Source organism: Marmota flaviventris, chromosome 9, assembly GCF_047511675.1.
Source record: "Marmota flaviventris isolate mMarFla1 chromosome 9, mMarFla1.hap1, whole genome shotgun sequence".
Classification (NCBI taxonomy): domain Eukaryota; kingdom Metazoa; phylum Chordata; class Mammalia; order Rodentia; family Sciuridae; genus Marmota; species Marmota flaviventris.
This window is the reverse complement of record NC_092506.1, coordinates 10,751,273-10,764,062: the sequence shown is the minus strand read 5'-3', so window position 1 is coordinate 10,764,062 and position 12,790 is coordinate 10,751,273. Positions and strand designations below refer to the sequence as shown.

Below are 12,790 nucleotides of genomic sequence, written 5' to 3'. Positions count from 1 at the left end.
CTGGTGAATTTTTACATCTTTGCCATTTTTACCACGCCAGACAGTGATGTAAAGAGATGAGCGTGGCAATCATTTGATTCCAGCTACTCCAAAGCAGCCACAGACAGTGTTGTTGGATAGTGGCTGGGCTCCAGTAAAACTTTATTTGGGGCTGATTAAATTAGAATTTTGTGTTGTTTTCATCATCACAAAATATTCTTCTTTTGATTTTTTTTTTTTAGCTTTTGAAAAATGTGAAAGCCATTCTCCGCTGATGGGCTATACAAAAACATGAGGTGGGCTGGGCGAGGTGGGACACATCTATAATCCTACTTATGTGGGAGGCTGAGGGAGGAGGATTGCAAGTTTGGGGCCAGCCTTAGCAACTTAACTAGACCTATCTCAAAATTTAAAAAATAATAATTTTTTAAAAAAAGAAGACTGGGGACATAGCTCAGAGGTAAAGCACCCCTGGGTTCAACCTTCAGTACCAAAACCAAAACCAAAACAAAACAAAACAAAACCCCCCAAATGTGGTTGTGCTAGATTTGGCTGGAGACCCGTGATTTATTGGTCCCAGGTCTAAATTTATACCAGGAAAAGAAACACTAAGGAATGTAGCTAGGCCCCAAAAGACTTACAGAAGGGAAGGATTCTGTTCTAGAAACATATTCATCTAGAAGGGCTGTCTTTGTTCCTTTCTGTGGTTAGGGTGAGAGGGTGAGAGATTTATAGAAAATGTTATGGCAATTATGCTCAGCAAGAGACCAAGCACCACTGGAAGGGTCGGAGAACTCAGGTTTATTTAGAAATGCCAGTGGACCCAGGTGAGCTAGTGCTCTGAAGTTCTGAGCCCCCCGAGTTGAGGTTACATGGGGCTTTTATATGAAATTTGATGTAATTTCTTTTTTTCAAATTTAAATATATATATATTTAAATTTAAATATAATATATATATTTAAATTTAATTATATATATAATATATATATAATATATATATTATATATATATTATATATATATATATATATATATATTATATATATATATATATTTAGTTGTAGTTGCACACAATATCTTTACTTATATGTGGTGCTGAGGATCGAACCCAGGGCCTCACATGTGCTAGGCAAGCGCTGTACCACTGAGCCACAACCCCAGCCCCAGACACCATTTCTTAACCATTATAACAGCAGTGGGTTTGATTTCTTTGCATAGGGATTTTGTTTGTTTGTTTGTTCTCTAATTCTATAGATACTATATGATGAAATGTGTTTTATTAGGGAAAAAGACAAAATAACAACAACACAATCTCAAAGCAGGCACCTGGGTTATACTTTAATTTATAAAAATTTAATGTGCCTGCAAATTTTTGTGCAAATGCATGTCATCTCTCACTAAAAATATGCAGAGAAAAAAATTTTCCTTACAAAAATATGTTTACATATATAAATATACAACATAACCCAATTCCTAAAGATTGCACCTTTGGTTTAACTCCTTCCAATCTCCAAGGAAATTTGAAAGACATGAAATTGATGTTTGTCTTTCTTGGCCACTATATTATCCAGAAAAAGTATTCTAAAAAGAATTTTTCTTGGTTCCAATTTACCCATATTTTCCTTCTTAAAGTAAATCCATTCAAATCCCTACCTGCTTTTTTTTGGATATTGTATAAAAATATAAATTGGAAAATGAGCTTTCAGTAGTCATTAATACAAAAGAATTTAGTTAGTGTTTGAGCCCACAGTGTCTCAAAGACCTGAAAACAGGAAAAAAGGAGTCTCAGCTTATGATCTAATGAAAAGCATAAAATTCCTTGTTTTACTAATACTATGAGCACACCATTAGAGAGATGCATAGTTTAACCAGACATTAGCACAGTAACATTTGAGCATCTCGCTACTGTCTGAGTAAGAGACGGAGGTCACTACCCCAACCCTTTAGAAGAACTTTCTCTGAGCAATCATCCTCTTCCCATCCTTCGAGGCAGGTTCTCCCTGCTTTTGTTCACCAGAAGTAAAGGTGTCAGCAAGTTCAGTTTTCTGATGTGTTTTAATATTACTGAATTTATTTCCTATTCACTTTTTTTGGAGGGGGGTATGTAATGGTCAATTTGAATCATCCACTTGATTGGATTAAGGGATGTCAATGATTAAGAGGCAGATGGGTGTGTCAATGAGGGTGTGTCTAGGAATGATTGGCATGTGGGATAGCCAACTGAAGTCAAGACCCTCCTTAAGCATGGGCAGCACAGTCCAATAGGATGATGGCTTGGATGGAATAAAAGTTGGAAGAGCAAGGGAACAGCAGCAGATGCAAGCTCCGTTCTTCTTGAATGGGTTGTTGATCGCTGCTGCCATCACCTGAGGACATCAGACTCTTTATTCTTCACTCTTCCAAAGCAGACGGTGCCAGTAATTGTCCAGAGAGTTTCCAGAAGCCTGCAGTCTCTGACTAGGGTAGCACCATTGATCCCTCTTGTACTGAGGCTTCAGCCTCTTGGACTGCACAGCTACTGGTTCTCCCAGCTCTCTAGTCTGCAGATGGCCATTGTGGACTATCCAGCTTCTGGTTGCATAAGCCATCTTAATAATTCCCATTTTTATAATTATGCTTCCTGTTGATTCTGTTCCTCTAGAGAACCCTGACTAATTTGGGGGGATACCAGGGATTGAATTCAGGGGCACTCAACCACTGTGCCATATCCCCAGTCCTATTTTGTACTTTATTTAAAGATAGGGTCTCACTGAGTTGCTTAGCACCTCACTATTGCTGAGGCTGGCTTTGAACTCTCAATCTTCCTGCCTCAGTCTTCCCAGCTGCTGGGATTATGGGCAGGTGCTACTGCACCTGGCTCTATTCACTTTTTATTTTCAAGACAAGAGAACTCAACTGAAGGAGTCTGTTAAACCTTTCTTCCTTTTCTGTGTCCAAACACTCATAGCTACTCATTTATACTTTCAATTTACTAGGCTTCTTCCACAAGGACCTCACCCCAGTCTGTTTCCATGCCTCCTCTGCCCTCTCATTCACAACCCTCTGCAACATTCCTTTTCTCTCAAGTCAGACCAGATTGCTCAGTCAGTGTGAATCTATCCTTCATGTGCTAATCTGTACAAGAGGTCAGTTAATGATGAGCTCCACTCCTCCTTCAGGATACTCATTTTGGGTGAGGATGGGCAAATAGGGGCACCAAAGCTTGCCCACCATGACTGGAAGACTGATCCATCCTCAGCCCAACCAATAAGCTGCTACCTGAATTGAAATAAACAGCAGAGTCTGATTTTTGAAGACCAATTTCTGCCTCTTGGCGTTTTCCATTCTCCTGGGTGTCGGGATCTTGAGCACTCTGGCTATGCCTGTTCATCTTCAACTGGCCCACGCCAGGAGGGTTTCAGGAGTTCTCAAGCCATACATCTCCTGGAGGATTGTTTCAGCTGGACAGGAGGCCAAAAATTTTTCAGAGATGTATTTGGGGCTCAAAGGGCAAGGGACAAGGGCATGATGAGTGAGATGGGGAATTTGGTATGGAAGGGAGAGTAGGGCTTTAGGAAAGGTTGGAGAAAGGGGTTTTCTGAAACGGGGCTGGGGTACACTTTAGCAGAGACGCCACGCTCCTGTAGAAGTTTGGCCAAGCTCACGGTGCTACTGAAGGTTGTAGTAGAATCTCGTCAGTTTGTGGGGATTCACCAATGCTGAGTCTATAGGACAGGGCAGAATTCATAGCTCCCACTACAGGGTAGTGAAGGGAACCAGAGCTGGGGTGACCGGAGTGATACCTGGGACGTAATAGCCTACAGGTGGTGAAGGTGAATGTCGCGTTCAGATGCACAGGGAATTTATGTTAAGTGTAGAACACCTTGTTATGCTCGGATTCGGGACCCCCTAAAGACCACCAGAGACCAAGATCGATGTAAGCAGCAAAGAGGTGTTTATTGCGAGCTAGCTCCGTCCTCCGCGCAAACACAGCAACAGGTGACGCTCAGAGGCCCTGAGCTCAGGGTTTGCAGCAGTTTTATACATTCTTTGGAGAAGGCAGGGACCCCCCACATACATCATAGCATCTCAGCAAATCATCACACACTGCGGGAAAATCAAATAACAACTCTAAAACATGACTAGTGTATCAAGTGGCGGGAAAGAATCTGGAAAGAATTATTGGTTAGTTCAAGGGGTTGATGCTCTTAAAATTGATTGGTTTAAATCGTGAGGATGTCGCAAGGGGGGTACGTGCCAAACTGCAGGGCTTCTAGTTTAGATACTGGTCACCACACCTAGGTGGGGGCCATCTGGAATTTCAGATATGTGGTTATCTTGGCCTATCTTAGGTGATCACCACCTGCGGCTTTTCCGAGAACTGTTTCCACGGAGCTTTTCTGTAGTATTTTCCTGACTTTAGGACTACAGTAGGTCAGAGGTTAAGTTTCAGAGCAAAATGAGGTCCCAAGCAGAATGAGATTGCTTAGGTCTTTCAACCTGTTTTGCAAAGTGGCCTGTTGAGAGCCACAGCAGAGTTGGGATGGCGCCTGGCATTGCCAGAGGAGTGGTTGAGGTGACACCAGCGAGCCATTAAGATGATGACAATTAAGTTAAGCTGTGTATAATTGCTGTGACTGGATGATGCTGGCTTGGGGCAGGCTGTGTATTCAGTTGTATATAGACCCCTGCTGTCCGGCAATAGGGCGCCCGCCCGCTACTTTGGAGTTACCGCTGAGTTCGCTTGGAGCCCGGTGGAGGGCGGAGAGAGTTCAGGCAATAAAGTAATTCCTGTTTGAACCTCATGGCTGCTCGGTTATTTTGTGCCCAGCCAGACTGCGGCAGTGGCCTTCATCACAGGCGGCAGTAACTCAAGATGATTTCATTTGTCTCCATAAGAGCTATATTTCTTTTTTTTCCACAGATAAAGAAATATAATTGATCCACAAATATATGAAAAAAATGTTCAACATCTCTAGGGATTAGAGTAATGCAAATAAAACTACACTGAGATTCCATCTCACGCCAGTCAGAATGGCAATTATCAAGAATACAAGCAACAATAAATGTTGGTGAGGATGTGGGGGAAAAGGTACCCTTATACATTGCTGGTGGGACTGCAAATTGGCACAACCACTATGGAAAGCAGTAGAGAGATTTAAGAGCTAAATTCCTAAGTACTAAGTCAATGAGGTCATAGTTTAAGGCAAGAGTTCATTGGCGTAGTAACCTACGACTTATACTGGCAAGTAAGTGATGTAGCTCCATTCCTACAGAGTTCAGAAAGCTACAAAGTCTAGGAAGATGAACCCTTCCCCCAGACTTTGGTTCTTCATCATAACAATTTCATTTTATAATCTTAGAATTTCATTTTATAATCAGGTCTGGTATCTCCGTCACAGTTAGGGTGAGAGGGTGAGAGATTTTATAAGCAAGGGCTGTCCCCTCAAGCCTCTGTGACCCAACTTCATTACTTTGCAAAAGGAACGCTTTCTTTTGGTTTGTGGTTTCAGAGGTTTTGGTCCATAGCTGCTTGGCCTTATCACTGTGGGCTGGTGGAGAGGCAGATAATCATGGCTGAGCAACACTGCTCTTCTCACAGCATCCAGGAAGGAGGGAGGGAGGGAGGGAGGGAGGGGGAGGAGGAGGGAGAAGAGAGAGGGAGGGAGGGAAGGAAGGGGAGGGAGAAAGAGAGAAAAAAGGGGGCGGGGACAATATATACCCTTGAGGCCATGCCCCCAGTGACCTACTTCCTTCAGTGAGTCCCTACCTCCCAATAACACCGCCAGCTGGGGACCAAGCCTTCAACACATAGCTCTGGGGGACATGGAAGGGCCAAACTGTAACAATGGGTATCAAATTGCTTATGGTATTTTGATTCTATGGGACATATTTATTATTTCTTTTGTTTAAAGTTTTTTTTCTGGGGATACATTCCACCTTTCATTTCCATTTGAAGTTTCATCTCCACATCACATATCCATACACCAATTTCCTTTTTTATTGACTTCCACTTAAGCTTAAAAGCATAATTTGTTAGATAAGAACTGTAAACAAATATGACACATAACACACAGGAAAAGCTTTTAAACAAATTTATTGCCCCCAATGTGTTTTTTTTTTAAATTATAAAAACAGGTATCAAAATAATCCTGCACATACCATTCTAGTAATTACACCCACACTACTTCAAAAATTACCACGATTTCTGACACCATTTCTTTTAGGGGCTACATTAGACAATTTCAACCATAGCTTTTACTAGGCAAGATGAGCAAAGCTGGTTTTCTGCTTTTCCTTCTTGAGATTTTTTTATTTTTATTTTTCAGAAAAACACATCTCCACTGCAGGCTTTCATCTTGTAAACTTGAACTCTATTTTAAGTCTGCCAGGTTCCTATTTTAATGACAGCGCCTTAATAAGAAAATAAAAAAATTGTGCTGTGTTCCCCTCAATTACCTGAAAACACAGTGACTGTACATATAATAAATAAATTTTTACAAATGTCCAGGTCATGTTTACCCATGGAATTCTTTTGCTTGGTGTGTAGGTATGCTGCATGGTGATATTTAGTTAAGACATTAGTATGAGTCAAAGGTTGTTGATTCAAGACAAGTTTTAGATTCACTAAAATTAAATATCGTATGTTTGTTCTTCTGGTGGCCTTGGAAGCTTCGTATTTTCTTTGGAACATCATTGGATATCTTAGCTTTTTTTTTTTTTTTTTTACTTTTTTATTTCGTTTTTGGTCCTGGGGCTGGAAGCCAGGCCCCTCATGCATGCTATTCATGCATTTGACCACGGAGCTACATCTGCAGCCCCACATCTTAGCTCTTGAAGCGAGACGTTTATGCTCTGTGATTTTTGCCATTTTGCTACTGCAGGTAAGCTCTGTATATCCACCATCCCTCTAGAATTATCCACCCCATTCATATTAATTTCTGCCACAAATCTAACTGATGGAGGAGTTTCTGGGTGGGTAGTTGTACCTTCTACTCTCACATCACACATGCCACTTTTATAATTCGTCTTCCTTTCCTTTCTATCTGGAATGTTCTTCGTCCCCATCATCACTTTGTGAAATCCTACTAGTTAGTCCCTTAAGGATCATTCCAAGGCAGCTTCCCCCACTGTTCAGCCCTCCTCAATTACTTCAGCTTTGATGGCCCCCAAATCAGACCTGTTCACCTTGCAAGCACCACATCTTCATTATCTTCTTGGAGGCCCCAGCTCATGGCACCATCACTTACACCTTATGTTCAATTTCTTCCCACAAGTGAGAATGACAAGGAACATAAACTCCCATAGGGACTGCTGTCTTCTCCTGTAGCCTGCCTCCTGTTTAAAAGAGCGTTGTGAGAGTCCCATTGTAGAGCGTCAAAATCTACAACACACTGAAAATCACATCCTTTGCAACCATTGAAACGATGAGAAGAATTTAGAGGTCAATTACAAATGTAGACCTGAGTTTTTAAAAGTTTCTTATTTGATGCAAGAACAAAAAATTTGATAACTACTATTGTCTCTCTCTGGATGTTCTCCCACTTTGTTTCACAGACTGGCAGCTGTCAATTTCTCCCTTGGCCAGACTGATGTAAAAAGGGTCCCTTAATCTCATAAGGAACCCACATTTCAGGTCCCACCATGGTCTCCAAAAGATCTAGCAGTAGAGGACCACAGTGCCCATCAGAGGGGCTTCCTCCTTGCTTTCAAGTCCACTATTCTATCACAGTCGTCTCCATGCTATCTCCACCTGTGACTCCTCTTAACTGCTGTCAGAAAGCCTTCTCTAGGGGTGAAGAGAGCTTCTGTAGGGGTGAAGAGAGCTTCCCCTCCCTGCCCTTTGCAGGTTTGATAATTTGGCCTCTGAACAACTGACAGATAATTAAGAGAAGACAATAACTTATTATTTATTACTGTACGTGGGGCATCACCCGAGGGAAAAGGGAACATCCCCAAACCTAATGTAACCTAAAGATTTATGTAACCTCTCTATAAGAGACAGGAGAGGAAGATGCAGGCAACGCAAGGAGAGGGAGTTATCATGAAAAGAGGAATGGGCTCTCAGGTGGAATGGGCTCTCGTGTCTGCATAGGATGAGAGATTTCTACTCTCTTCCACCTATGGTGTATTGCTCATCCCTGATGGGATAGATAAGAATTTTGGGGAGCATTTTTATAACACTTGGATTGTAGGTGGAGGATCTGCTTTTGATCAGGCAGAGGACATTCAGGAAGAGCCCCTCTTCTGCATCTGCAGTTCCCTTCAGCCTGAAGTAACCAGCATACCACTTTGCATATTTTGGGATTGTACTTCCTGAATTCCTTCAATCCCTTTCTTTTTTCTTTTTCTTTTTTTTGGTACTGGTGATTGAACTCAGGGGTACACATCCCCAGCACTATTTTGTATTTTATTTAGAGACAGGGTCTCACTGAGTTGCTTAGCACCTTGATTTTGCTGAGGCTGGCTTTGAACTTGTGATCCTCCTGCCTCAGCCTCCCAAGCCGCTGGGATTACAGGCGTGTGCCACCGCACCAGGCCAAATTTACTTTTTTCCCCTTCCTTCCTCCCTCCCTTCCTTCCTTCTTTCTTCAGTACTGGACATGAAACCCAGGCTGAGCTGATTTAGCTGGTTTCTTTTACAGACCATGGCAACCTCCCTCCACAACACATGTGCCTGAAGCAGTTTCTCAAACAGCAGAAACACTGATATATAGGGTCAGATAATTGTTTGCTGTGGGTGGGTGGCTGTGCTACCTCCCAGAACAAATGTGTTCATACAGTGCCAGATGTGTGTGCTGGGTGGGGGCAAAACCGCTTCCCGTTGACAACTACTAGAAACACTTGGACATGCAGATGTGACCCAGGTGACCGTCCCCAGAGATGACGGAAGACTCTGTATAAATAAACTCCGACGCGATTTACAAAGCGTTTTCTTTTTACTTCTCCAAAACGGTAAGCCGTCAATCCTTGTGAGGGAAAACGGTAGAGACAGAACAGGAGAATTCATAGGCTTGGGGAATACATCTGCGACAAGGCGGAACCCTTTCCCCGACCCTCCCGTGCCGCGCGACGCCTTCGCAGTGCACTCTGGGGCTTGTAGTTCCGGGAGGCGCGCGACGCCCGGACAGCGGGCGACTTAGTCTAGACGCTGTGCACCGCGGTTCCGGGAAGCTGAGGAGGGTTAAAGCGTCCTTTCCCCGCCTCTTAATCCTTCCGATTGACAATCAGGAAAGCCAATGAGTGACCTGTTTGATTCTTCCTATTATCTGATTGGCTTCGAGTTTTTCAACCGTCCGGAAAAACTCGCCGCGGATTGGCTGACGCTTCAGTTTTGAAAATCGTAGATTTCGCCCGCGCAGCGCCGCCCGGTTGCTCCTCCGGTGCTGAGAGCCTACGAGGCCGGGAGCCGGGAGGATCTGGGAGGCGGGGGCTTACTTAGGGAGACCGCGGACTTGAATCGGAGCAACTCTTTAGAGACAAGTGAGTGAGCGCGGGCAGCGGGCGGGGTTGCGGGGGGGGAGGTGAGCGACTTGTTCCCCCGCTTCGTGACCCCCTCACCCCTGCCCCTTGCAACGTAGAAACGTAGGGGTCCCTTCTTCTAAGTGGCGAGATCACACACACCCCCGCCCCCCTTAAACGCCTAGGGTCGGAGAGAATAACCCCGTCCCCTCCCCAACCGGGGGCCTAGCACCGCGCTTTGTGCCAAGGACTTGGCTTTTGATTGACTTGGGCCCCCAGGAAGCCCCAAACCGGCCGGGCCGTCTGGAGGGACGGTGCCAGCGGACGTTTCGGTTCTGTTAAATCCCTAGCTCGGCATGCTGCGCCCCAGCTGAGTAGCATTTTAAACTGGCCATTCGCACAGGCCAACGCTGCGGCTTATTTTGTCACCCCCCAAGCGCGTTCGCTGTCAAGCGCGGTTCCCTTCAGCTGCGGGCTGCTCGTGAGGGTGCCTGGAGCCGAGACTAGGCGCCCAGCTTTCCCAGGCCGCCGTCCCGGAGGCCTCCAGCGAGTGGTTAAGAGCACAATTTAAATCTAGGCCCCGCCCCTTACTGACTGGGCGACTTTGACTTCTTTTTCCTGTTTCCTTAGCTGCACATGGGTGTCCTGGAGATTGGGGCGAGAATCAAAAGTGATTCTGCCTGGCCCTGGCATGGAGTACGACTCCGTAATCGGGGCAGCCCTTGTAACACCTGCACGGAGGTGTGGTGGAGAGGTGTCCACCTCCCGTACTCCCCAAAGAGGAGGTGCCGAGGAGGGCCGTGGGGTGGGGGGCTCTCGTCTGGTGTACGGTGTGGAAAAAGTGTTTGTGGAGAGGAAGAACGTCTCCCTCCTCAATGGGCGCTCAGGGTCTGTTCATAGGTTCTTAACCTGAAGATGGGGGTTTTGCTGCTCTTCCAGGAGGCTGATGGCACTCCTTCCTTTTTTCTCAGGGTCCCCTCTGTTCTAACTTATGGTGATTTTTTTTTTTTTCTTTTTAATATTTACTTTTTAGTTTTTGGCGGACACAACATCTTTGTTTGTATGTGGTGCTGAGGATCGAACCCGGTCCGCTCGCATGCCAGGCAAGCGCGCTACCCCTAGAGCCACATCCCCAGCCCCAAATGGTGATGTTTTTTAAATAGTTAATTCAAAGTCTGCTAAAACCACATCTACCCTAAGAAGTTCAAATGGTATTTTGAACTTAGCAAAAGAATCACTCATCCACTTTGTCAGTTTAAACAAATACTTTAAAAAGTTGTCCAGTTGTTGCTCCCTTTAGTTCCTCTACAAACCACTTTGCTGGCCTTGGACCGGAGTCTGGGCTGTGCCCTGGGTGCAGAAGTGCTGGGGGCAGGAGAGGGTTGGCAGTGGAAAGGAGATGCCCAAGTCTAGCTGACTGCAGATGAGGGCTTTGCCCAGAACTTGTGTGTTTCTGCCTGTTTGGCCCTACCCAGTTAATGCTGCCCTTGGCATTTGGGAGCAGGAGCTTTGGATGTGTACTGGCTTGCCCTAACCTGTACCTTGAGTTGTTCAGTTAGTGTCACTGTTGTGATGGTGGAGAGGAGTTCCTATGAGATTGATGGATGGATGGATTAATTCATTCAACAAATGCCAGGTGCTGTGCAGGGCTCTGGGCTTTCAGTGATGAGTGAGACAGACAAGGGCCTGTCTTCTGGGAGCAGAGACAGGCAGTTAAACACACCCAGTGGTGTGCATGGGATTGAATCAATGGATGGGTTTGTGGCTGGGATTGTTTTAGATTGATGGTCAGATCCTCACTGAGGATCTGAGATCCAAGTGGTAGAAAATGGGTGAGAATGTTCCAGATGGAGGGCAGAGCTCCTTTGAAGAACAAAGGCTAGTGTGTGCTCCAAAATTAGACCTAAGAAAATCCTCTGAGGCTGTAACCTGACCTAGTGTTAAGCTCCAGAAGGATCAAGGGGTCAGCAATCTGGCCTTACTCCCAGACCTTCTATCCTAGGTGGTAGGTTGAGCTGTGCATGGCTCTTCTTGGTTTTGAAGGTATAAATCAGGGTGTCACTCATGACATGAGGTGTGCAGTCTGTTATTATGGCTTATGGCCATCACCCACACTTTTGTTCTTTCATTCACTTAACAGTTGGGGTATTTATTGAACCCCTCATTTGACTATAATAGAATACTTCATCTTAGCTTGGGACTTCTGTGATGATTATCTTACCAAGTTATAAGGAAGATATCTAAGCTTCTAGTTTTTTAAGAAAGTAAGGAAAAAAGCCCACCTCATTTGTGTTTTCTCTTTCCTAATATTTGGAGACAAGTTTTCTCAAAAGCAAGGGATTCCTTATCTTTTCCTCTCATGTTCCTTTATCCATTTATTGGGCATTTCAGCCCTAGGGAGAAGGTTGTGGGATCCTTTGGAGAACATACCCTACTTTCTTACCAACTTCTTAAAGAGGCAGTTGGATTTGATGTCTGGTGGGCTAGAGCCCGGGGTCAGCTCATGTGCAGCCCAGGGTGGCTGTGTCCTAAGCCCTTACATAACTCACCCACAAGTGCTAGGATGAAAGGTGGCAGGAGAGTAAGAGCAGGCCTGTGGTTAGGCAGGGAGAGGGGTGCTGGGGTGCCTGCTTTCTTCCTGATCCAAGAAGGCAGGTGGCAGTGCCTGTCATCTTAAGCCTGAAAAAGGTGATTTGTAACATTCGTAATAGAATTGGATGGGAAGTGTGGACTTACTGGGACAGCCTTTCCCTGAGAGTGTATATTTTAGGAGAGGGAGGTGCTTGGACTGCTTGAGGGTAAGGGTCCTTCTTTATGTACAAATGAAACCATTGGACTGGTGTTTGGAATTCTGCATCTGGAGAGGGGCCCTGCTTTGGGCACTGGGTGTCTTGTGGTGATTTAGGGGTGGGGTTTGTGGCCTGGCAACTCTTTTCTGCTGAACAAAGTACCGGTCTCTAACCCTGAACCTTTCTGTCTCTTGTCCGTGCCTTCACCAGAAAGAGCCACCATGGGGACCACTGCCCCAGGACCCATTCACCTGCTGGAGCTATGTGACCAGAAGCTCATGGATTTTGTCTGCAACATGGACAATAAGGACTTGGTGTGGCTCAAGGAAATCGAGGAGGAGGCGGAGCGCATGTTCATAAGGTGAAGGCAGGGGTGCTGTGCGGTGTGGGCACCAGGGGCTGCCTGGGATGCTCTGGCTTTGGACACATAGCAGGTTCATTTCCTACCTGACAGCTAAGCAGACAGCTCTTTCCCGAGGGCCCAGTGTGCTGGGGCCTGACCCAGTATAATGGGCAGGAGAGGGAGAGGTTGTCTTTGCCTGGCTCACTGTACTTGGTGGGGCCTCTCAAGGTGAGGGGCTG

At 45.3% G+C, this 12,790-nt stretch overlaps 1 protein-coding gene across 2 annotated transcripts in view; it reads left to right on the top strand.

Annotated features, from left to right (window-relative positions):
• The first annotated feature begins 9,329 nt into the window (after positions 1–9,329).
• Incenp (inner centromere protein) overlaps positions 9,330–12,790 on the top strand; it is a 33,352-nt gene continuing 29,891 nt past the window's right edge. For both annotated transcript variants that reach the window (XM_071616112.1, XM_027944713.2), the window contains exons 1-2: positions 9,330–9,440; positions 12,419–12,569. In XM_071616112.1, the coding sequence (XP_071472213.1) occupies positions 12,430–12,569 (140 nt within the window). In that variant the 5' untranslated portion in view covers positions 9,330–9,440; positions 12,419–12,429. The remainder of the gene's footprint in view (positions 9,441–12,418; positions 12,570–12,790) is intronic.